We start from the raw sequence: 24,738 nt of genomic DNA on the forward strand, positions 1-24,738 counted from the left end.
GTTTCAAGTGTTAAAAACCTTTTAAGCATTCACAGTCTGAATTTTGGCTGCCCAGAACGATTATTTACAAATTGCAACTGTTCCTATAGAACTTAGTGTCTCCTACATTTTTTAGCTAATGTATTGTTTCCAAGGAATCAATGAACACTTCCACTAAATGAAGATATCTCTGGATTCCATATTAGCAAGGCCAATTCTGTCCACGACATTAGGCCATTAATTGTTTCCTTTGTCTTTGACCACAGATCCCAAGAGAAAATGAACTTGCTACCACACAAAAGATTTCCACCATTTATTTCCACACCCCATATGTTACATAATGTACATTCCCAACTGGGAGCTCCCCCTGAGTCACACAGCAACCAGAGAACATTGAGCATGGTGCACATCAATCCAGATAGCCGGCCAACAGGAACAGGCTCCAGGACTAGTCCCGCCAGCGATGTCCACACTGGGCATTGCAGCACTTGTAGAAAGTAGTCATAGGCTCATCAGCGGAACGAGTCTGAAGCTGCATGAAATAGGCTCGAGGATGCTCACACTTGGGGCAGGGCTCTGCAGAGGAAAAAACAAACATACCACAAACTTAATTATTTAATTCCATTATTCTTTCTTATACAAAAACACTACAGAACTATTGCTAAGCAAATGCCTTTGAAGTATTCTTTCTGTACTGGAGATGAACACCAGGCACCAGCACACACTGAGAGAAGTGAGGTGATGAGCAGAGTCTACAGGTGGCTGACTCAGCTCTTGACTCTGCCTTTGCTGTTTCCACTCCATTTTGTGCCCAACCAGGAAACTAAGTGAAAAGGACCATGTGCCATGAGGTAAAGATGGGCTGCCTCTGAGACTGTAGAGTTTGCTGGAGGCCCTAATCCTACCTAAGGACTATTCCCCTGCTTCAGTCTTATATAAATAAAAGCACTAAGGAAAATTAAGGAAATAAAACTGGCTTTTGCCTCCACCATTCACCCAGAAGCCACCAGGAAAAGGGACAATATGCAAAGCAAATGAAAGTCCATAGCACTTCGACACAACTGAGGAGTAAGGACTGCAACTACCTCAATTTTGAAGTATTGCTCCAAGTCCCTACTCATATTGCAGTGGAGAAGTTATCCTACAGGGCTGATGGCTTAAAGTAACAATTGAAAAGAAGCTATATATAGGGTGTCCCAAAAGTCTCAGTGCAGCTTAGTTTTAATAATGGCTTTCATAACATATCATATATCTCCAAAAAATTCTGTGTGGCAGGTATTTTTTAAATGACATGAATCAAAATTCATTTGTTTTGAGAATTTTTTCAATACCCCTTTAGAAAAAGAGGACTCTCCAAGAATGTTTGTGCTTTCAAACTTTACAGGCATTAAAACTTTCTATAACAAATTTTAGCAGTACTAATCTAAAGATGTATTTTCTTAAAAGAGAAATATAAAATGGGGTTTTGCTTTGTGCCTCCCAGGTCTGACACACACTGGAGTTATTATTGCTCTTCTTTCTCTTCTATATCCTCTCTTTGGCCTGATCTTTTTCTCTAAAGTGATAGTTAATACATAAGTGAAGAATATTTGTCATTTGTTGTATTTATCCCTGATCTTAATTTAAAAAGTACATGAGGGGAGAAGGAGCCAAGATGGCATGGTAAAGGCAGAAAATCGCCCAACCTCTCCCCCAAACCGCTCTAAATTCCTTTAAATAATGACTCTTAAACAAATTGTAGAACATCACAACACCCAAAAAGATGGAGTAAAACATGTTCCAGCCGAAGGCAACTTAGAAGCTCAGCACAAAAAAGTCTGTGATGCCAGGGTAGAAGTCCAGCAGTCAGCCCAGTGCAGGCCCCAGTTTGGCCTGGCCCAACCTCTGAATCAGCAGTACTGGTGGCTTCCAGGCCTCTCAGCCCAGAGACACCAGAGGTCAGCAGAAAAAGTCTATGGAACCAGAGTGGTAGCTAGTGCACAATTCCAGAGCACCCAGCTCTGCCCTGGCCCCAGGTCCTATCTGGCCCCAGCATCAGGCCCCATCAGTCAAACAGAATCTCTGAATCAGCAGTATTATTAGCTTCTAGACCTCTCAGCCTAGAGACACCGAGGAGGACCTGGAAGGTCACAGGAGAGGGTTTGTAGCACCAGGATGGCAGTCCAGAGTGTAGTCCAGCAGCCCTGGACCCAACCCAGGTCGCTCAGGCCTCAGCAAAGCAGGACTGTTGATTTAGCCCACTAGATCTTACAGCTATGGATCTGGAACACACCTAACAGTTCCAGAGCAGAAAAGAATGCTTGTGAGCAAGTCCCTAGCAGGTTTTCTGAAAACAGCTGCACAAAACCCTAAAGCTTGGGAAATGCATCGTACACCTTGGAAACAGAGCCCTGCTTTAACAAAATGTTAAAAACCAAGTAATAGGCTAGGAAAATGAGCAAACAGAAAAAGTTTCTGACTACTGAAAGTTATTATGGTGACAAGGAAGATTAAAACACACACTCAGAAGATAACAAAGTCAAAGTTCCTACATCCGAAGTCTCCAAGAAAAATAAGAATGGGGTTCAGGCCATGGAAGAGCTCAAAGGAGATTTTGAAAATCAAGTAAGAGAGAGAGGAAAAATTAGAAAAGGAATTGAGAGAGGTACAAAAGGAAATACAAAAAGCTAATGAGGAGAAGAATGCCTTAAAAAGCAAATTGGCTAGATGGGAAAGGAGGTACAAAAGCTCACTGAGGAAAATAATTCCTTAAAAAATAGAATTGGGCAAAAAGAAGCTAATAACTTCATGAAAAATTAAGATACAAAAAAGAAAATCAAAAAAGAAAGAAAAATAGGGGAAAATGTGAAATGTCTCATTGGAAAAACAATGACTTGGAAAATAGATCCTGGAGAAAAATTTTAAAAATTATTGATCTACCTGTAAGTAATGATTAAAAAAGGAGCTGGACATCATCTTTCAAGAAATTATCAAGGAAACCTGTCCTGATACTCTAGAACCAGAGGGTAAAACAGAAATTGAAAGAATCCACTGTTCACCTCCCGAAAGAGATCACAAAGTGAAAATTCCCAAGAATATTGCAACCAAATTCTAGAACTCCTAAGTCAAGAAGAAAAAATATTACAAGCATCCAGAAAGGAACAATTCAAGTATAGTGAAGCTATAATCAGGATAACACAAAATTTAGCAGTTTCTACATTAAAGGACTGGAGGGCTTGGAATATGATATTCCAGAGAGCAATGGAGATAGGATTACAACCAAGAATCACCTACCCAGCAAAACTGAGCATAATCCTTCAGAGGAAAAGGTGGTGAAATTCAATAGATTAGGGAATTTTCAAGCATTAGTAATGAAAAGACCAGAGCTGAATGGAAATTTTGATTTTCAAATACAGGACTCTTGTTGGAATCTTTACAAACTGTTAAGTCATTAGAGTTGATAGAGACAATAATTATCTAATTTAGTATGGTTCAGTATCATTGATCTGACCTTACAAGATGTTTTGGGCCAAATCCTGAAACAAGGTACTAAGTAGAACTAATTGATACAATGCTTGTGTTCACACCAGTACTCATTGGAGTTCACAAGTATGGGAGATTCACAAAGTAAACTTTGTGAATTCACACCTCCCTTAGGTGTGCCTCCAGAAGGAGGAGTCAACCTTTGGGAAATCATATATAAAGAAGCTCTTAGCTTCGGGTTAGTGAATTACTTCAGAACACTGACTGGGGTCGGAGAGGAGCACTCTAGGAGGAAACCCACAAGCCCTCTCTCCGAGGCAAGAGAGATTAATTGCATTTTCCACTTGGCTGGCTGGAAGCTGAAGAAAGCAGAGGCAGAAGCAAAGGACAAAGCTGCAAGAGCTCTTGGAACCAAGCAGAGAGATAGGCCTCAACTAACCGGGCTATTTTGGAAGGAGAAAATAAACGTTTGCATTTTTACCAGCTGGCTGCATTTTGGGTGATTATTACTCTTAACTGAAACTAAGACTGCCTCCAGAAAACCTCCCTGAGAAATATTCTCCCAGAGAGAACCTTTATGTTATTTTAAAAGAAGAAAATCGCCACAGACTCTGGAGAAGCATAAGGAGGTAATCAGGAAAGTGATATCATAAAGAACTTCATAAGGGTTATGTTTACTTTCCTATATGGGAGGATAATACTTGTAACTCATTGGAACATTTTCACTATTATGGCAGTTAGAAGGAGTATGTATAGACAGAAGGCAGAGGTGTGAGGATAATATCTTTTATAAAAAACGAAATTAAGGGGTGAGAAAGGAACATACTGGGAGAAAGGGAAAGGGAGAAATGGAATAGTGCAAATTATCGGCCATTAAAAAAAAAAAGAGGCAAGAAAAAGCTTTTACAATAGAGGGGAAGAGGGGGAGGAGAGGATAAGTAAGTAAACCTTACTTTCATCAGAATTGGCTCAAAGAGGAAATAATATACATACTCAAGATGGGTATAGCAATCTATCTTACCCTGCAGGAAAACAGGAGAGTAAGAGGATATGGGAAGAAGGGGAGGGTAATAAAAGAGAAGATATATTGGAAGAGGAAGTGGTCAGTACCAACACACTTTTGAGGAGGGAAAGGGGAAAGAGGAGAGAGAGAGAGAATAAAGGAAGGGGAGAAGGAATACAATTAGCAATAGTAATTGTAAAAAGAATTTCAAAGCAAGTTTCTCTTGTAAGGTCTCATTTCTCAGACATAAAGAGAATAAAGTTAAATTTATAAAAAATAAAAGCTATGCCCTAATTGATAAATGATCAAAAGATATAATCTGTGCCCAAAGACCTATAAATTCATGCATATCCTTTGACCTAACAATACCACTACTAAGCAAGAATACCATACATATAAAAAATATTCCTAGCAGCTCCCTTCTCGGGACAAAAAAAAAAAAAATTTAGAAATTGAGAGGATGCCCATCTATTGAGGAATGGTTCAATAAATTATAGTATGTGTTTGTGATGGAATATTATTGTTCTATAGGGAATGATGAGCAGGATGCTCTCAGAAAAAACAACAAAACCTGGAAAATCCTTCATGAACTCAAGTAAAGTAAAACATATTGTATACAAAGTAATAGCAATGTCCTGGGATGACCAGCTTGTAAATGACTTTGCTATTTTCAACAATACAATCATTCACAAATATTCTTAAGGAATTATGGTGAAAAATCCTATCCAGAGAAGGAACTGTGTCTGAATACAGATCAAAACACTTTCTCTATTTCCATCTCTCTCTTTTTTTAACTTAATTTTTCTTGATTATTTTCATTAGGGTGGAAGATGTTTTCTTTCACAATTTTATTTTTATGAAAATATTTTATATAACTTCACATCTGGTTTCTTAATTGTGGGTAGAGATAAAGGAAAGAACTTAGAACTCAAAAATTTTAAAAATATGTAAAAAAATTTATTTTGAATTAACTGGGGAAAAATACTAAATAAATAAGAATTTCATACCCATACCCCCCAAAAAGAAAAAAGTTGATGAAAAGTACTTTTTCTCTGAGAAGTAGTAGTACAGTATAAAAAAACAGAATTGTTATAAGTAAAATATTTTGCAAACTTTAAAGCATTATAGAAACAGCTCTTACATTATACAAATAGCTCTTCCTGAGGCAGTTGGGGTTAAGTGACTTGCCCAGGGTCACACAACTAGGAAGTGTTAAAGTGTCTGAGACCACATTTGAATTCAGGTCCTCTGTGCCACCTAGCTGTCCCAAGACTACTTAAGCTCTCTTGCCCTTATTACATGAGGAACAATTTCAGGTATTTGATGTGAAGAGCAGTGGTTAGCAGCCACGTCACTGGTATAACTGTTGTTCGTACTCTTAGCAGGGCTCTGGAAGCGGGAGAGAGGGTTCTGCCTCTTACCTGCAGTGGAGTCAACATTCTCCCAGGCAGCAGCTCCCCCCAGCACATCATCCACTTCTTTCAGCTTTGGATACTTCCGATTCGTTACCTAGCAAACCACATCACCACATCAAAACCCCAGAAGATAGAATGGTGCCCATCTGTCCCATTCAAACCCCAACCAGATCATTCAACTCTACATAGGGTTCAGACAACTTTGGGACAAAAGTCACAATGAGCAAAGAGATGGAAATTTATCAGTGAAGATCACAGAATGGGAGAAAAAAAGCTTAGATGTAAATAAGAGAATTAGGAAGACCAAAGCCAATCAAAATCAAGAAGCAAATAGTATACAACAGAAAGAGGACTGAAATGAATACGGGGTGTAGGATTTTCTACTAGGCGTGTTCACACTCCCCAAAGCACCATTCGCCCCCACTAGTCCTTTCATTACGGACAAGCACAGACACTTCCCCTCGCCCCCAGCCCCAGCCGGCCTGCTCGCACCTTTCTGGTGATGTTGTGCACGTAAGGGCACGTGTTGCAAGCGAAGCGGTGGCAGCGCTGACCCTCCTCCACAATCAGCCCGTTCCCGCAGCCGGGGCAGAAGAGCAGCATCTTCTCCGCCGTCCACCAACTTCCTACGTCAGGCAACTACTCCGACCTCACTAATCAGCGACGGCCCCGCCCTTCGGTCCCCACCAATAGCCATTCCCCGACCGCCCCGCAAAAGCAGAATGATCCCGCCAATGATCTTATCCCAACGGCGATGTAGGCCTCCCTTTCCCTGACCAGCCCCACCCACTCTCCTTCACTCTGGGCAGCCCCGTCTTTCTGAGGATCTCACCTACTGCAGCTCCCCATCAGCCTTGCAAGTGACCCCGTCCCTCATCGGCCCCGCCTCGCTTTTCTTTTTCCTTGGCCATTCCCCGGCAGCCCTCAAAGCCTCCTATCCTTTCCTTTCCACCAAATAGCAGTTCTCCATCCTAGCCCCGCCTCTCTTCTCACCCACGGCCATTCTCCAGGCTCCCTCAAGAACCCCGCCCCTCCCTTTTCACCAATAGCCATTCCCCATCGTCCCTGCGGCTGTTCTCACCTTCGGATAAACAGTAGTTCCGCGTTGGCTCCTTCTCAGCCCCACCCTCCTCTTCTCATAGCCATTCCCCAGCCGCCCTTCGGAAGCCCCGCCCCTTTCTTTACACCAATAGCCGTTACCCAGCAGTCTCTTCGGCAGGCCCGCCCTTCTCCACAGTTTCCCTGCTGCTTCTTTGGTGGCGTTCGTCGGAACTTTTCTGTTGAAGACTTGGAGATGGAGGACTGGGTTGAGGAGAAGCAGTCGGTCGCTAAGGAAGAAGTGGAGGCTGCGAGCAGCGGGGGCGGCGGGGAAGAAGAGGACGACGAAGAGGAGGCGCTGCCTCACGCCGAAGTGGTGGATGTGTTTCAGGAGGGGCTAGCCATGATCGTTCAGGATCCGCTACTCTGTGACCTGCCTATCCAGGTATGGGAAGGGGGAGGTGGTCGTTAGGACCGAGACCAGATCCCCGAAGGCTTCTCTCTTCCCTTGGCCCCATATAGAAACCTGAGAAATATTTGAAAGTCAGGAAACATGCCGAGCCTGGTGCTAAGCGCTGCTCTGCTCTCCGGGGGCTTACATCTACAGGAATTTGGGGGCGGGGTGGGGGAGGCGCAGTATGTTGAAGAAGCCCAAGAAGGCCAAAATGCGTGCAGCCAGCTGGAAAATTCGATTCTGGGATGTCTAGCTTGTGAGGTCTGTATAATCGAGAAAATGAGAGGTAGGGCATGTATACTAGGTGGGTCCGACAAGGCCACGAGCTGTCTGTGGCTTCTACTCAGCTCAGTCCTGTTTTGTCAGCCTAGCACAGTGAAAGTGTCGAAAACCTGTGTTACCATATTGACCCTTAAAACCAACTGTGTAAAATGTAATTCCCTTCATATTTGTTTATTTATATTCTGAGCCTCAGTTTCCTCTTCAGAAATGAAGATGATACTTTGCCTGCCTATTCTATAGGCAAAGTGTCCTTTGTAAGAGATTGGATTTCATTTCCCAGATGATCTGCAAAATCCTCTCTTGATTCAAATCCTATGGTCCTTTTTCTCTAAATAATTATTATTGTGTTCTAGGTCACCTTGGAGGAGATAAATTCTCAGATAGCTCTGGAATATGGCCAAGCAATGACTGTCAGAGTATGCAAAGTGGATGGAGAAGTGATGCGTAAGAACTTTTTTGTTCTCCTTTATTTAACTATCCTGGAGGTATCTAACATTTATATTTGTGTATTGTAATCATTTGTGAGATTTGCTAAGTGCTGAGAAATTCATTAATAATTGGGGGAAGGTGAAACAGAGCCAGAAAGGACTTTAACACTGGAGAGAGGAAGGAACTTGTCCATGGAAGTGTTTTAAGTACAGTTCAAGTCCCAAGGTTCCTGTCCACTTTGTCCTCAGCAGTTTCAGAGGCACAATTCTTAATCTTCCTGGAGAACCCCACCCCATTGTGGGCATTTGGATTAAAATTAATTTTAAGCAATAAGCAAAGGACAGTTTGCTTATTGGGCATTTTTACATATTTTGTTTGTATCCACATTTCAGCTGTTGTCGTGGTGCAAAATGCCACAACCTTGGATCTGAAGAAAGCTATTCAGAGATATGTACAGCTCAAACAGGAACGAGAAGGAGGCATTCAGCATATCAGCTGGTAAGTTGTCAAAATAAAGAGGAATTATCATCTTTTCTCTGTCCTTTAGCTTGAGAAGTGAAAGTTTTGACAAAGAGGTAGATATTAAATAAACCTCAGGACAAATAATCAAATAATTAGGGATCCTAAATATAGAGACTACATTACATATTGATATGCTCTCTATCATTGTGGATTTCCAGGCAGAAGCTCAGTAATCCACCTACTACTTTATCACCTATTCTGCCTCTCACTTTCACCCGCAGCCTGAAAAATAGATATGATCCCTGTGTTGCGTAGGAGGTTGGCTGACCTCTCTGGCAACACTAGGCTTTGAGATAATTTTTGAATAGCAAATTAGGATGTTGGGCACTACTTTGTAATCCCGACTGTGCCACTGACTCACTGTATGATTTTGAGAAAATTCCATCACTGGGCCTGTTTCTCCACGTAAATGAAGATCGAATGCAAAGGTTCTGCCTAACATTCTATAATCTGTAGAAGAGATTTCCCCAGTTGGGAGTCTGAGCTGGACCACCTCTAATACTCCTTCACCTGAGATTCTTGATCTATAGAAGTACTCAAGAATGTAGTTCTCAAAGTATATCAGTGACGATAGGTGGCTGCTAAAGGATCCTTTTGAAACTAACTTCACCAGCTATAAGATACTAAGGAAAAGTTAATGCTTAGTTTTATTTTATTCCAGGGTTTCTTTCTTCTTAGGTAAATAAGGATACTTAAATAGACTTACTCTCCTGAGGAAAGCTATTAGTGAGAGCTTCTTAAACTTTTTCTACTCACAACCTATTTTCACCCAAGAAATTTTTATGTAACTCTAGGTTTATAAGGATATAAAATATGTATACAAACCAAACATTTACTGATAAAACAATTTTTAACATATAAAATTGATGATCATAATTTTGCAATCCCCACATTCAATTATGAGATTCCATATGGGGCCATGACTCACAGTAGGCTCTAAGTCTACCCTATTGTCATCTTAGGAGACCTTTTGGAATTTGTCTTTGATAACAGGCATTTTTTATCTTTCTGTTGAATTCTGTTGTTTGACTTTTATTTCCTTTTAAATTCTTGGGGGTCTTCAGGTCATATATATGGAGAACATATCATCTCACTTTTGCTGGAGAGAAGCTAACTGAAGATGCAAAGAAACTTCGAGAGTAAGTGATCCATTTTATTTATGCTGCAGGAAATTCTGGGGTCCCTCTCCCTCCATACCAATATCACCTATGATCCCAAATGTTCAAAGTGCTCATTTAATGTCAAAAGGACTGAGTATATGTTCTCTCAACACTCCCAGGATAAGGTTCTGTACATAGGTAGTAGGAAATATGTACAGAAGGTTCTGCATGTGCTTTATAAATACTTAATTGATAAATATCTTCTTTTCTGGGAGGTTTGGCTATCAGCAACTTTCCTGAAAGCTTGGCCTGACCATAGTCTTGGTAGCAAATAGGAAGAAAGGAGGAAGGGACAAAGATTTGAAAATGGAACAAGTTTGAAAGTCCTTAAATGGTTGAATATTAAAAGGAAAAAACACATTAGAAATGTGATTCTTGTTAGTCCAGACATTGGCTTTTAGCCATGGAAATAACTGGATCAAAAAGAACTAAGCTGAAGGAAGGGAATAGCATCATCTGTGATTAAAGAGATGGACTTTGGAACTTTGTATTGTATTTTTCCCTCATGTGACTCCCTTATGTTAGTGAATTAAATGTAAGAAGAGCTCAGAAATATTTTGAGAAAAGAAGGCATAAGTTTTGTCGTCCCATTTAGCAGTAAGAAAGAAGTTTTTACTGCTCATCTGGACCCTCAGCCTCAATCCTCCCTTCTATCTTTGTTCTTTGTGATAGAACAAGGCCTTAGAGAATGCAGGAAATCACTGAGACTTCAAATTCTAGACTAGTAACCAGTGTTTTGTTTTTTGTTTTGTATTGTTTTTAGGTATGGCATTCGAAACCGAGACGAGGTCTCCTTTATCAAGAAGCTGAGAAACAAATGAAGTAATGCTTAAGAAGGACCTGTAAACAGGAGCAGGCAAGTCTTTAGAAAAAAGAGCAGGATACGATTGAACTTAACAGCATATCAGTCTTTTAGGCTCGCTCCAGTATTATGCTTTCTTTCCTAGCCCTACCATGTTGCACTGTATCTAGTCTCTGTTCCCTTCTTAGGCTAATGTCCCCTTGTTTGGCACAGTGAATTAGGACTGAGAAAATGCCCTTGGTCTGTACGATAGTGATCTTTTTGTGCTATTTCCAGCCTTCTGAAGAAATAAGGATGCAGGAGGCTACCAGGAATAGATCATCTTCTCATTCAGGTGATTTGGGATGTACATTGAGGGTGGTGAGGGTATTCAACTTAAAATGAGATTCGTAGGCCTTTTTTTTCCCCCTCTCCTCTTTCTTTTAGCTACTTGGAAGCTTATGGGTTATTTAGTCCAACTTCTATAGATAAGGAAACCAGGCAAAAGAAAGGCTAAGAGACTTGGCCCAAAATCAGACAGTAAATAAAAGAACTGCGGCTTGAACCCACATCTCTTAGTCACTTGTTCTTTCTACTGTGGCATAACACCTGGCTTCAAGTGTTAACTTAAATATTAAAATGTTAACTCGAAGTAGATGTCATATAGAGACTTTAGTTCTCTCAATATCTAGATTCTTCATCTGTCAAAGTAATAATACAATTATTATTGTATTGTATAATAATAATACAATAATACAAATAATCTTTGTATGATAAACCACAGACATTGTGAGGAAAGTGCTTTGTAAATCTTAAGACATTATAGAAATATAGGCATAATCACGAGGTCAGATTGCTGCTGTTCATAAGATGTTTGTTTCCTGGTCCTACATTTTGCTTCTGACCTTGACTAGCCAATTTCTACATACATGCTGTTTGTTACAAAGGGGAGGAGAAGAGGAAGCATCCCCCACTGCCAGAGGTGGCACCTGGTCAGTGACATGACAGCTAAATACAAATATAATATTACTTAAGAAATTCATAAACTTCCTAAAGAGCTGCTTTCTCATTGATAAAGGCTGAAATCCTCCAGATAAAACCCAGTTTATCTAATAACTTATAACAGGCTATCACATTTTTACTTTCCACACAAGTTTCTTTGGGTCTTGGAGTTAAGATACCAGTGATTATTTGTCAAATGACTCTTCAGCTGCCTCATTCCCCATATAGTGACTATTATTTTCAAACTTTTAAAAGGTAGTTGCCTGCCCTCTTCTTAATCTGATCCCGTATATCTCTAAAAGTGGCACCACCCTGCCCACACTGGCCAAAATTCCCTGTAATTTCCCTACAATCTGCCCAATCCATGTCTACTTCTTAAAAGTAGGAGACTCCTACGTCACATATTATCCATTACATTCCTCTGGAAATCATGGATCCTACTTGGTGGCAAAGATTTGATCCATTCACAGTTGCCTGACTGAAAAGTCCCTTTTTCCCCCCCAAACAGGGATCAAGCAGTTCAGATCCAGTTTTGCTGCCATGCTGAGATCTTTTCAAGCAGCCCTGAGTATGACTAGGAAGGAGCAGGATGACAAATGGGGCCATTTCCCAGGGAATAAAAGACTTGGTATTTGGATCTTGGGCCTTGGGCGCAACCTTCCTAGCATCCTCATGTTCTCACTGTGCTTGCCATTTATCCTTCCTCTGTACTTGATGATGGATCTTTATTTTGTGTAAAAGAAGAGCCTATTTCTGTTGATGAGGTAAAGTTGCTCTCTACTGTCCAGAGCATTCTTTGGAGAGCTTGGGCCACTTTTTTCTTGATTTGACTCAGGTTCTTCCTGCCCACTTCCCACCATGTTCCTAACTTCATTCAATTCTTAAAAATAATCATTTTGTCCTTTCCCCAAACCTAGTGTAAGTAACCTTTTGAATTTGTTCTGACCCACCCACAACTTTGTGTTCTGTGCTACCACAGTGCCCCCATATATCCATGTTTACTATTCTCTAGTTGCTCCTGAAGCTTTCCCCTCATGACCCTATCAAAATTGGCAGCCTAAGAAGGAAAAAGACACACATAATCTGAGTTAATGGCAGCTAAAACGCTCCCGTTCCATTTATTGGCCACATGTGGTGGTCGTCAGCTGGGCTAGTTAAAAAGGTAGTTATGGACACTAGTGTAATAAAAACCTTGAGGCATAAAAGGGGTTCAACAAAACTGAACAAGGCACAATCATTCTGTTTTCAGGAAACATGTGAGTCATGGTGAGATGAGGCAGGGCCAGGCCGGACTGCCAAGTGCAGAAGCCTGGGAGGTGGGCAAGATTGGCCAGTGGGATGAGATCCGGGTCCATCCCCGCCTGGGGGAGGAGGAGACACAGCTCCCAGCTCCGGTCCGGCACCACTGCCTCCCTTCCAAGTTCCACCTCCCTTGGCCCTGGATCAGTGAAGTTGAGCATCCAATTCATATTTCTCACAAAACTTGTCTGTGAAGGGGATACATGTGAGGAACTCGCACCACTCACAGCGGATTGGGTAGAAGTAGAAGAGGATCACCAGACCAGAGAGGAGCCCCAAAAAGATGATCTGGAAGACAATGATCTGGCACCTTTTGCGATACAAGTCAAACTTGCCAAAGCTGATGTAAGGCAAGAAGGCAAAGGAAAGGAAGAAGCCACTGATGAAGCCTGAGATGTGGGCAAAGTTGTCAATCCAGGGCAGGAGACCAAAGGTGAAGAGGAATAGCACCACGGCCAGAAGCTTGAAGAAGGCTCGCCAGGGTCGAGCCAGGATCTGCCAGCTCTGGAACAGCTCCACAAAGAGGCAGGCAAGGATGCCAAACTGGGAGCCTGCAGGGCCGACCTGCAGGAAGAGAAATGGAGAAGGGGGAGCAGTTGGGACAGGTACTCTGGCAAACAGCCTTGTGGAAGGCCCACCTGTACCCAAGGCACCTTCTAAGCCCAAACGACCTCAGTCTACTCTTCATCTGGAACCATCCCATTACCTCCTACAGAAAGCCTTCCCATATATTTATGCTGTCTGTACCTTGTTTGTACACCCCCCACCCCCATTGGATTCTGCCCACTAGGGCAGGAGGAGTCTTTATATCTTTAGTGTTTACTACAGTGCTTGGATCATGGTAAAACCTTAATGTTAATTTACTAATAGATGACCCTCATCTCAACTGTCCAAGGAACCAATGATCTCACATGGTTCCAGGATGCCTGATTGAAAGGTCCTAAATTCTGGTTTAAAGGTTCTAAATTCTCTTGAATAAATCTGAAATTCTTCACTTTAAAAGATTTTGTAATGTAATTTGTGGAATCTTTGTTTACAAGAACAGACCTTTTCTAGCCAACTTTTTATATCTTACAATTTCTGGAAGGTTATAAATCCCATCTTAGAGAAAACAGCCAAAAGACAGTAAGGTCATAGTGAAGTGGACTATAAGTCCCCTCTTAGATTATTTTTTTCTTAATACTGTAAATATGCTTTATTGAAATGATTTTTGTTTTCATATCGCACTCATTTCTGGATAAAAGTGCCACTTACTCCCTCTTTCACCCATTTATCATTTAATCTTTGAATCCTTCCCTTCGTAACCAAGAAAAGCAATTAAGGAAGTGACAAAGTGTTCCTATCTGATAATATGCACCATTTCATTCCTGTAGTCCCCAACTAGCCAAAAGCAAAAAGGTACATTTTTGTGAAAATTTAATTCCTAGTGCCAAAATTTCCTCTATACATTTAAAAGTTCCATGAAAGAAGTGATTGTTAGTTACTTTTCTTAAATTCTCCCCTATGATGTCCACTAATATACTAAAGGCAAAGTGCTTCATTTCTTATTTGCAAAAATTCTGTTTAGGTATATTTTCAAGATTGGGTAATATGAAATGAAGACCATGCTGTTTTTAAATTCTGAGGGAGATGGAGAAGATGAAGAGATCCTATCTCTCTGATGAGAGAATCTGCACTTGTCTGGTTTAGAGTCTTGTTAGGGAAATGAGATTTAAGAATAAGACAAAAGCTGAATTCAAGGACCCAAGTGAAAGGACAGAGTCCTAGAAGGATGCTTAGAAGATAATAGACCACCAGAGCCTAAAGAATCCTTACTGATTATCAAGTAAAACTCCCTCACTTTAAAGAGAAAATGAAATCCACAAAGGCAAAGGGTTACCCAAGGAGCCGGGCTGAGGGGAGCCAGAGAGGCCTGGTAAGTTCTAATAACATCCAGATTGACCACCACGTGGTGCCCCCCACAATCTGAGAGACTCACCTCAGCCCGGTAGGGCAGGAAGATGGCACTGGCCAGGTTGCCTGTGATACCGCTCAGAAGGTAGATAATGGATATACGGTGCCAACCTGCTAGTTTCTCCAGGTCCCTAAGGATCGTCATCTGGAAGCAGACGGATACCAGGCAGTGCAGGATCCTGCAGATAGCGGGGCAGAACACTTAGAATTACATACCCTTCTCCCCTTCACAGACCCCACCTACATTACTAATGTTGCCCCTCACCAGAAGGGGAGTTTATGTTTGTATCCCCAGAGTTCAATATGGCACTTGGCACACAGTAGTGGTTAAGTGCTCTTTTATCCAGCTTCAGGTAACTTCCTGGGGATTGCCAAAGAAATGTGTATGTGAGAGGAAGTTAATTGTTTAAGATGCAGACTTCCAGGGGAAAAAACTGCCAAAACTGGGCAGTGAGGATCTGGAAACCCAAGAAAAGGCAGTAGGTTCAGCAGCCTGGCCATCACATTCAACCCAGCACCCCTTGGAGGCCAGAAAAGCCCCCAGACCCCAGCCCAAGAGGGTGGTGACTTACCCAGCATGTAGGAAAAGGGAGAGCCAGAGACGATAGAACTGGTCAGGAACCTCAGGGTTAAGGAAGGGCAGAAGGCCACACACATCATCCATGCAGTGCACCTGTGGAGAGATGGCGGCCTATCAGCGTCCCAGGAAGTAAAACGGTTTATTGGCGGCAGGCAGGCAGAGCCCGGGCTGGGAAGGCCTTCATGATTCCCCCTCCCTCCCACTATTCCACAGCCTGCCCTGCATGAAATCGGCTCCCCCCCTACTCCACCACCGTACCTGGGAGCAGAGTGTGGCTTCCTCATGGAAATAGCCTTTCATGAAGTCACAGTATTCCCGAGACGTGATCTCGCACCTTAGAGGGAGGAAAAGTCAGAGGGCAGTAACTGGCTTTGGGTCACCACAGTGGTCCCCTGTAGTCTGGTCTCATCCCCCCAGCCCACACCTGTAACCTTCCCTGGGACAGGCTCCATTAACCAGCCTATGGATTATTCAGACCCATCCCATATGTCACCAGCACTGTCAGTGTCGGTCCTGAGAAGCCAGGTGGGGAGGCAGGGGCTAGTTCCCTCTCACCTTCCTTTGGTACCGATGCAGCAAGGCCTCCCGGTGATGGCGCAGTCCATGTGAAGGTGGTTGGTGTGGTTCCCAGCACTGTTTTTGGTGCAGATCTGGGTTAGATGGGTCAGAGCAGAGAGAGCAGATCAGAATTGCATAAATCCCAGGGGCTGCTATTCCCCTATGCAATGCCTTTATAAGGCAGGGTTTAAGCCACTCCAACAGTCTGTTTGGGGATGGAGAAGAAAGCCTGCAAACCACTGGGAACCTGCCTGGCTTTTTCTTCAACACGTTAGCCCACCATCTACCAAATCAGGAAGAACGAGAACATCTGGCTCACCCCTGATTGTTCTTGATGTCCTCCAAATAGCAAAGGATCTGCTCCAGGATTGGGGACTCCAGAATGGAAGGTGCTTATGGTATTCCCTCACACAGATATAGGTACTTACCGGCCACTTAGTGATGTCATCCGGCCATTCATGCGGGTCCTCGGAGGATGGCTCGTCACATACCCTGTGGTGCCACAGCCAGTCAGACCCCTGCCCACCGGTCCCTCATCTTCCCAGGACCCATCTGTGCTGGCCACCCCACACCGAGCCCAAATACGTGCGAGCCCAAATACGTGCAAGCCCAAGAATGTAAGCATCTCTAATCCTAGATGGTCATCCCTTCTGCGCCCTCCACCCACCAATAAGGTTAGCATGCTGTAGGCCCTGCTCAGAGAAGGGCTGAGGAATAGCAGGGCTGTCGGGCCAGGAACCCCGCATGGCGACCTACCTGGGGTCCTGGTGGCAGACAGAGCCAAACTGCCTCTTGTTCCCAGCCAGGTACGGGGTACTCGGGTGGACAGGCCACTTCACCCACACGGCCAGCGTGGACTGGAGAGAGAAAAGCTGATGAGGTTCAGCCTCATGAGAAGACCGAGGTGAAGGGCAGGGAACAGGACTTGGAAAGAGAGAAGCGCTGGCCCAACCTCTGGGGAAATGGGTTTGCTAAAGGATGATTCTCAGGAAACAACAAATACAAAGAATTCAAAGAGATAACAGAAGACATAAAAAATGATACAGGCTATTACACAGAGTAGGACAAAACAGCACCAGGTTCCCAATAAATAAATACACAGGAAAAGTAAAAAGGGATCATAAAATCAAGGATGATGTGGTTACTAGAGCAAGTTGCACTACTAGCAAGGAAAAGGACTTCGAGTCAAGAGACTAGAGTCAAATCTCATCTCAGACTCTTACTAGCTGCGTGATTGTGGAAAAGTAAACAACCTCTTAAGAGTTCAGTTTCCTCATCCATAAAATAGGGATAATAATATTTGCATTATCTCCCCCTCTCCCCCATAGGACTATGGTGAAAAGAGCTCTTGGCAAACCTTAAAAGTCCTACAGAAACAGCTTATTATCATCACACACATCGGGGCTGGGATTAACAATCAGTAAATAACAAAAGTTTACAGACATGTAGAATGAACAGACAAAGCCGGGTTTTAGTGCACGTGTGGGTGGGACATTCCTGGGGCCTCAGCATCTACCTGCCCCCTGTTCTGCCATCAGGGCCAGGGACAGCGCTGAGGCACAGAACAGCTGGAGCAGGATCACAGGCAGGCAGAAACATTAAAAAGCCACAATCTTCAGGGTGACAATGGTCGCTCAAAAACTACAGACGGGTGGCAACAGCACGCTAAGACTGTCACAAGGCAGGTGAGGAAATGGGGCTCAAGCTTTCAGTGCTCGCCACGCTCTTATTAGGCAGGACTTGGTCCTAGGTCCCTGCAGTCCAAATCCAGCATTCTTGGTAGTCTAGTGTGGTGCGCCTTGTAAAGCACCATCCCAGCCAGAAGGGCCCCCCGAGAGCATCCACTGAGCAGAGGAGATGCAAAGGGACAAGGGGACCTTCCCAAAATCACACAGGAAATCCCTGTAAGGTCAGTCGCTGGTCATCCAAGCTACAAGCATTACAAGCCAGCATCCACAAGCGCCCTCACAGAGGGCACCAAGAGACCAGGCCAAACCGAGCGGGGTCTTCCCAAGGCCCTTCCCTCCCTGTCCCGAGGCCCCGGCTGCTCCCGGCCACGGGGACCAGGGCCGGGCCAGGCACTCACAGAGCACTCCTCCTCGGAAGTCTGCACGCAGCCCGATCGGTCATTCCGCACGCAGCAGGCCGAGTGCTTCTCCCGCTCCCGAGTGGCCTGGATGAAATTGTGCACCTGCTGGTCCTGCCGCATGCATGGTGAGAACTTGGCCCCGAGGTGGATGAGCGCCTCCTGCATGAGGGAGTCCGAGGTGAGCTGGGGAGAACCCCAGAGGGGAGAGACACAGCCCTGCCTGGCCCCCAGGCCTCGCTGAATCTCGGGACCTCAGCCTATCGAGCACCCAGACCCCGCATTTCACGTCGGAGGAAACCGAGACATAGTTACGGAGGTCTCCCGGAGGGTAGTGCAGCAGAGGCGGGGACCCCCAGCCACCACCGCGGGGGTGATTCCCACCACCGCGCCACAAAGACTTACCGAACTCGGGCCGATCCAGAAGTTCTCCTGCTGCACATACTTAACGTTCTCATAAACTCCTCTGTTCCTCAGGACCTGTTGGGAAAGTGGGGAGGTTGAAGGAAGTGGGACTGAATTGAGATTGGGCGGGAAGCCCCAGGAAATGTCCAGGAGATGGAGCAGGGAGTAGGCCCCGGAGAGACCAATGAGGCCGGGAGAATAAGGGGTGATGAGCTCATTCCCAGCACTATGAGCTAGCGTTTGCAGGCACTTCAGAGGCAGCTAGGTAGCTCAGTGGATAGAGCACTGGGTCTGAAATCGGGAAGATTCAAATGTGGCCTTGGGCACTCACTAGCTTCTGCTTGCCTCAATCCACTAAAACCACTCCATATCTCTGCCAGAAAAGCTTCACGAGAAGTCGGGCACAAGCGAACAACACTGAGAGGGATCCCAGAGATCCGGCCTTAGCCGCCATCATTTTACAGATTGGAGACCCAAGAGATAAATGCAGAATGTGGCGCAGAAAAGGAGAGTTGCAGCCTGGTCCTTTGATTCTAAACCTTTATGCCCTTGGCCAGTGGGGAAGAGGATGTCAGGGTCATCCAATCTTCCCTCTCTGGGACACCCTCCATTCCCAGCCTGACCCAGCAGAGCCACAAGCTTTTGCCAAAGGAACAAAGGTTGATGATGGAGTTGGGGGCGCAGGAGCCCAATGCTCTGACAGGGATACTGAGGCCCTAGGAGAGATGGCTGATCCAAGGTGGACAAAGACTAGACACGGCACTGGACAGAAACAAGCGGCATTATCCCAACTCCTGCCTTGCCCTGGGATGGCACAAGGGACCGGAGGTGGAAGCCGGGGGAGCAGGAGAGCAGGGCCAAAGGCAGGAGAGCAGTCCCAGGTCAGAGGCCCTGCCCTAGCCCCCTGGGGTCCTCACCGAATCAACCGTCTCATGCTGAGAGAAGCCAACGGGGGCAATGCCGTAGATGCACACGGCCAGGATGGTGATCAGAGAGTGGACGAAGGTCAGCCAGTAGGTGAAGAAGGGCCTGGAGAAGGAATACAGGGTCAGCTCTGGGCTCGACCTCAGAGCCCCAGAATATGGCAGCCGGGTTACAATACAGACAGGCCTTATAGTCCAAGCAGACCTGTTGTCCCATCCCACCCACCCCCAAAACCTGGTGTTCTTGTTTTGTTTATGAATAATAATAAAAATGGGAGCACAGGAAGGAGGAAAAAATTCAGATCTCAACTCTGATGTTACCAACTTTCCATGTGACCATCTGCAAGTCACTCTCCCCCTGTGGAGTCTCAATTTCCTCATCAGTAAAAAGGGTATAAATAACCTATAAAGTACCCACCTCAATGGGTTAGGATGAGGCTGAAGTAAGATACTAGATATGAAGCATTTTTTTAAATCTTAAGGGACTACATTAAGATCAATTATTATTGGTTATTAATGGAAGCCTTAGTATCAAATCGATTTTTCACATAAATTCAGGTTTTATACCACAGATGTGCTTAAAGGACTCAGCCTCCCAAACCCCTTGTTCTTTCCATTCCCTCAGTGTCCACTACCTTCCTGGGCACTCCAACCCCACCGTCTATGCCCCCATTTCCTTTGGCCACTCCCCACCTGTGGTCATCCATGTCCTCAATCTGCCGTTTAACGTAGCTGTCTATGCGCTTGCGATAGGTGCGATTGGTGAGCCGGCCCACCATGCCCAGTCCGTAGGGCCTCTTCTCTTTGGCAAACAGCTTTCTGACCGGCACAGCGATGCGCTGACCCCGCCGCGGCCCTGCCACACTCACCACCTCCTGCCGCAGCCGCACCTTGGGCTGAGAAGCTACGGCTGCCCCCTCCTTCTGCTTCCGCCAGCCCCGCTCCAGAGGTCTGGAACAGAGACAACAGCCAGGCTCAGGAGGGGCGATTCTGCTAGCCAGGCCCATCCCCGACTGCCCAGAGGCTCGGGCACCTTCTACTCCCCCCACTCCGAGAGTAGGTGTAAGCGAGTGCAAACAAATGACACATAACTGTTAAATAAGTTCCCTAGAAAACTCATCTGGGAATATTATTAATAGACTTTTATCAAGCAGCTCAATGGTATAGTGGATGGATAGAATGCATAGTGGAGCTGGAGTCAGAAAGACTTATCTCAGATTCTATCTGTATGACCCTGGGCAAGTCACTTAACCCTGTGTGCCTCAGTTTCCTCATCTGTAACAATGAGTTGGAGAAGGAAATGGCAAAGAACTTCAGTATCTATGCCAAGAAAATCCCAAATGGGATCATGTAACCCTGTTTGCCTCAGTTTCCTGATCTTAAAATGAGCTGGAGAAGGAAATGGCAAACTCCTCTAGCATCTTTGCCAAGAAAACCATAAATGGGATCATGTAACCCTGTTTGCCTCAGTTTCTTCCTCTGCAACAATTAACTGGAGAAGGAAATGGCAAACCACTCCAGTATCTCTGCCAAGAAAACCTCAAATGGGGTGTGAAGAATTAGACATAACTGAAATGAGTAAACAACAAAAGCACCTACTATGGCCCAGGCACTGTGAGAGAGCTCACACATGACTCCCATAGCATCTCAAAGCTAACAGGCTCTCAGAGGTCATGTGGTCCAAAAAGGCACCTTTTCTCTACTCTTTGATCCCTTGTAGAGTGCTTATTTTGTCTCTACTGGAAGATTCCCAGTACTAGAAAACTAATTATCACTGGCTCTTCTCTCCTGGATTTTTTTTTAGGTTTTTAGATAGCTCTTTTTATTCCTTTTATCAAGCAAAAATATGCCCCAGAAACATCTTTATCTGTTTATTAAAAGAGAACAATGAGGTTGAGAAATGGAAATGTTTTCCTCAAGGACACACAGTTAAGAGACAGTGGGAGGGCTTGAACCCATGACTCTGACCTCCAATCCAGGATCCTTTTATGCTGTCCCCTGCGAGGTTCTCCATCGCAGAGATTCTGGGGGTGAGCCCTACCTTTTGTCTAAGACTCGCCCCCACCCCAAACTCAGGAGCACCTGCCACCCAAACACCCGTCCTCCCGGCGAGGGAGCAACTCACAGCATCAAGTGGCTTCTTTCGAGCTCACTCTTGTCCAGGGCGCCCCCCGTGAGGTCCGCCTGCTCGGAGGGCTTCTCTTCCCACTCTTTGAGCGCAGCTTCAGAGGGCGACTCAAACACCTCATCCGGGTATGTGGACAGCTCCTCATGGAGGACTCCTTCCTGAGCAAATGGGGTAGTGGGGAGGACGCTCATCACAAGAGCAGAGAGGGAAGGGACGCAGGGGAACAGGGCTCTCGCGGGGCCAAACGCCCCAGGGGGGCCAGGAGGAGAGAACAGCAGGGGAGAAAGCAGTGAGCTAACAGGAGAAGGGCCCCTCTGGGTGGGCTGGAGACACAGGGGGAGAAACAAACTGTGGCGGCCCACGACAAGGAAAGCTAGTGCTGGAGAGATGGCCAGGAGAGGCAGGAGGAAGCCAGGCTTCTCATTTACCCGAGCAAAGAAGGACGTGTCCAGTTCATCAGGAAAGTCCACGGTATCTTCTTCTAGGAAACTGGCAGGTGTGAAGCTTCGTCTCTGGGCCCTGCGCAAGGTGCTTTCCCTCATAGAGCGACCCTATGAGGGGTGGGGGGACAGTGAAGCTTTGTGGGCCCAGGTGAGAGCCCCCAAGGCTTCCTGAGAGACTTCGCACTTGGCATCCATGTGCACAGACATACCTGCATATCCCCACCTAGGTGCATCCCCCTACATCTCTGGGCATGTGCAGGCCCACATGTTCTTACGAGTGTACATACGCCCCACATGAGCTCCCCCAATGAGGGGCCCATCTCTAAGCCCCCCAGCGGGGGTCCTGCTTACTTTCACAAGAGCCGCTGCTGCCCGAAAACTCATCTTGGCGACAGATTCCCTCTTCCGCCTCCTTGGCAAACGATTAAAGCCGGAGCGGGAGCTAGTGAAGGAGCAAAGGGAGGTGGCCCCAGGGGTGATAGGAGTATGAGGGATGCTGTAACCATCCGTGTCATCTGCCACGCGGAATGCCCGGCCTCGGGCCAAGGGGTCGATGATCTGCAACCAGAGACAGGGCCTCGTTGGGATGGGGAAAGGAGCAGGAAATCACCCCTTGTTGTTCGGACCCCCCAGACATACCCTTCTGTCCAATCCCTGGGCACACACAGAAAGTCAACTCAACATCTCCTCATTGCCTCCAAGGCCTGCAAGTTTCCCCAAAGGGTTGGTGGTTGTGAGGGATGGGGTCAGACCATGGCCTGCAGGACCACAAAAGTCATTCTGTCCAACCTCCTGCACCCAAACAAATCCCTCTACAACAACATTCAAACTATGCTAAAAGATCTGTCACAAAAAGATCCACAGACCCTAAAAACATTGCATTTTCAGAAAATCAACTGTTAGGAAGTTATTTTATTATACAGAGCCAAAATCTCCCTCTTCCTTCCAATTCCACTCAGCGGCTATCCAGCCTCTTACTGGGCACCTCCAGTGGCGAGCTCCCTTCCTAACGGAGGTGGCTTGTTCCACTTCAGGCCAGCTGTTAGAAGACTACTACCAAAGTCCTTCTGAGATCAGACATGCATTTGTTGGCCTTCTGTTCTACATGGGGACATTCTCTGGTTTTACCTACAGATGCCCACCCTCACCCACCACCGTTGAGTTCTGACTGGGGGGGACCTTCCACCTCCTCTTACCCACTGCCTGTGCCCATGGCCCACAGGAAACTCTTTCTACTTACTTTTGGCTGACAGACCAACTTAGAACAGAAAGGGTTGGGCCAGATTCCAGCTCCATCCAAGACATCCTAACTCTCCGATTCATGAATGGGACATCAGTCTTTTTTGCATGCGTTAAAATAGTGCATGTATGTGTGCTTACATGCATGTATATGTGTGCATTGTGCACCTCTATACATATGTGCGCCTGTGTGTTGTCTGCACGTGATGCAGTACTGCATATGCATGTATGTATGAATACTGACATCCCAATACATTGGTATATACAAGAAAATATAAGGGAGTCTCATTACTCGTGGCAATGACTCCCAACATCACTAATCACTGTCTTGGCCCAGTACCTGTTAGGATACTATAAAACAATTGTTTCATACCCTAAAATACTTTTCAGACAAATAAAATTCTAATTTCTCCACTCTCTCAGCTCCTTCCTCGAGGTTCAAGGAATAGGATTTGGTGAGGGCAAGACAAAAAGAGAAGTTAGCTTTTAAAAAGTCTTAAGTTCCAAGAAGTAAGATCTCTTATCAGAAGCAGAAGATTTAAAGCCATAAAAGGATCCCATAGATAGCATGATCCAATCTAAGTAGAAGGTAAGCTGCTCGCAGCCTCAGCATTTCGCACAGAGCCTAGCATGTAACAGGATTTAATGAGAGCAGACTGAATTGGACTGAACTTAACCTTATTTTACATTAGTAGAAACTGAATCTCAGGGAGGTTATGTAACTTATTAAATGACATAGAGGTAACAGTTCTGGGGGGGGGTAGCTAGAGGGCTCAATAGATAGAGAGCTAGGCTTGGAGTCAGGAGGATCTGAGTTCAAATGTGAACTCAGACACTTACATCTGTGTGATCCTGGACGAGTCCTTAACCCTGTCTCCCTCTGTTTCCTCATTTGCAAAATTAGCTTTGCCAAGAAAACTCCACAGACAGGACAGGATGGACCATGGGGTGACAAAGAGTCAAATAGAACCAAACAACAACAAAATAATTAGAATTTGAACCCAAGCCTTACCAACTACCTTTCTATCATATAATTCTGACTTGGAGGCAACCAGGTGACTCAAAAGATAGAATGTTCACTACTACTGATACCTCAGTTTCCCCATTGGTACAAATAAAACTCCAGATTTAAGAGGATCAAATGAGATAACATTTGTAAAGTGCTTAGCCCAGTGCCTGGCATATAATGTACACTTAAATGCTTGTTTCCCTCTTTCCTTTGACAGCAGAAAGCTTTGTATACTGTTAAAAATTTGCCATGGATTAAAGCCAGTTAGGACACACTGGTGAAGGGGAAATTCCCACATTGAGGGAAAGATTGTGGTATTTGTCATATATGGCATTTTTTCTGATTACAAAATGCTTAAGTATATACTACTTCTTTTTTTTTTCTTTTTCCTTTTTTTAAAATTTTTTATCTTTATTAACATCCCTTGAAGTAAGCAAACTGTAAATACCATAACCAGGACTTGAATGACCCCAGATCCAATATTTCCTACTGCTCCCCAAAATATTACTATTCCCATTTCATAGATGAGAAAATTAAGGCTCAGGCAGGCCCTTGTGCAAGGGTGATTTGTTCCAGGTCCCACAGTTA

General features: G+C 44.9%; 3 protein-coding genes across 8 annotated transcripts in view; 1 reads left to right on the top strand and 2 right to left on the bottom strand.

The window, feature by feature from the left end:
- Positions 1-277: 277 nt before the first annotated feature.
- On the bottom strand, positions 278-6,807 carry POLR3K (RNA polymerase III subunit K). Of its 2 annotated transcripts, none has more exons than XM_051968814.1 (4): positions 6,692-6,807; positions 6,352-6,485; positions 5,866-5,953; positions 278-555 (listed from the first exon to the last, which is right to left on the bottom strand). In XM_051968814.1, the coding sequence occupies exons 2-4, from the start codon at positions 6,460-6,462 to the stop codon at positions 428-430; spliced, it is 327 nt and encodes a 108-aa protein (XP_051824774.1). In that variant the 5' UTR covers positions 6,463-6,485; positions 6,692-6,807; the 3' UTR covers positions 278-427. The 2 variants fall into 2 exon arrangements, with proteins under 2 accessions (XP_051824774.1, XP_051824769.1); XM_051968809.1 differs by having other exon boundaries at positions 6,352-6,498; positions 6,692-6,800.
- A 261-nt stretch (positions 6,808-7,068) lies between these two features.
- On the top strand, positions 7,069-12,875 carry SNRNP25 (small nuclear ribonucleoprotein U11/U12 subunit 25). Of its 4 annotated transcripts, XR_007948823.1 has the most exons (8): positions 7,069-7,342; positions 7,987-8,077; positions 8,455-8,560; positions 9,649-9,723; positions 10,508-10,600; positions 10,823-10,880; positions 12,036-12,291; positions 12,777-12,861. XR_007948823.1 is itself a non-coding variant. In XM_051968703.1 (6 exons), exons 1-5 carry the CDS (start codon positions 7,154-7,156, stop codon positions 10,563-10,565), a joined length of 519 nt encoding a protein of 172 aa, XP_051824663.1. In that variant the 5' UTR covers positions 7,069-7,153; the 3' UTR covers positions 10,566-10,600; positions 12,777-12,862. The 4 variants fall into 4 exon arrangements, 1 of the variants encoding a protein (XP_051824663.1); XR_007948825.1 differs by lacking the exon at positions 12,036-12,291 and having other exon boundaries at positions 12,777-12,875; XR_007948827.1 differs by lacking the exon at positions 12,777-12,861 and having other exon boundaries at positions 12,036-12,296.
- Positions 12,610-24,738, bottom strand: part of RHBDF1 (rhomboid 5 homolog 1) — a 49,218-nt gene continuing 37,089 nt past the window's right edge. For both annotated transcript variants that reach the window (XM_051968494.1, XM_051968499.1), the window contains 14 exons: positions 22,254-22,460; positions 21,888-22,010; positions 21,457-21,617; positions 20,025-20,282; positions 19,326-19,437; positions 18,409-18,483; positions 18,004-18,165; positions 16,674-16,774; positions 16,346-16,409; positions 15,915-16,009; positions 15,618-15,693; positions 15,352-15,452; positions 14,805-14,958; positions 12,610-13,390 (listed from right to left, as the gene is read on the bottom strand). In XM_051968494.1, coding sequence (XP_051824454.1) covers positions 12,971-13,390; positions 14,805-14,958; positions 15,352-15,452; positions 15,618-15,693; positions 15,915-16,009; positions 16,346-16,409; positions 16,674-16,774; positions 18,004-18,165; positions 18,409-18,483; positions 19,326-19,437; positions 20,025-20,282; positions 21,457-21,617; positions 21,888-22,010; positions 22,254-22,460 — 2,109 coding nt within the window. In that variant the 3' untranslated portion in view covers positions 12,610-12,970. The remainder of the gene's footprint in view (positions 13,391-14,804; positions 14,959-15,351; positions 15,453-15,617; positions 15,694-15,914; positions 16,010-16,345; positions 16,410-16,673; positions 16,775-18,003; positions 18,166-18,408; positions 18,484-19,325; positions 19,438-20,024; positions 20,283-21,456; positions 21,618-21,887; positions 22,011-22,253; positions 22,461-24,738) is intronic.

The sequence above is a fragment of the Antechinus flavipes genome, chromosome 1, assembly GCF_016432865.1.
Source record: "Antechinus flavipes isolate AdamAnt ecotype Samford, QLD, Australia chromosome 1, AdamAnt_v2, whole genome shotgun sequence".
Taxonomy (NCBI): domain Eukaryota; kingdom Metazoa; phylum Chordata; class Mammalia; order Dasyuromorphia; family Dasyuridae; genus Antechinus; species Antechinus flavipes.

Excerpts from the sequence above, each read along its gene's own strand:
- POLR3K (XM_051968814.1), bottom strand. The coding sequence starts at position 6,462 with ATGCTGCTCTTCTGCCCCGGCTGCGGGAACGGGCTGATTGTGGAGGAG. Across the intron at positions 5,954-6,351 it reads TGCACAACATCACCAGAAAG|GTAACGAATCGGAAGTATCC; the intron begins GTGCGAGCAGGC and ends GTGGTTTGCTAG. Across the intron at positions 556-5,865 it reads GAATGTTGACTCCACTGCAG|AGCCCTGCCCCAAGTGTGAG; the intron begins GTAAGAGGCAGA and ends TTTCCTCTGCAG.
- SNRNP25 (XM_051968703.1), top strand. The coding sequence starts at position 7,154 with ATGGAGGACTGGGTTGAGGAGAAGCAGTCGGTCGCTAAGGAAGAAGTG. Across the intron at positions 8,561-9,648 it reads GGCATTCAGCATATCAGCTG|GTCATATATATGGAGAACAT; the intron begins GTAAGTTGTCAA and ends GGGGGTCTTCAG. Across the intron at positions 9,724-10,507 it reads GATGCAAAGAAACTTCGAGA|GTATGGCATTCGAAACCGAG; the intron begins GTAAGTGATCCA and ends TATTGTTTTTAG.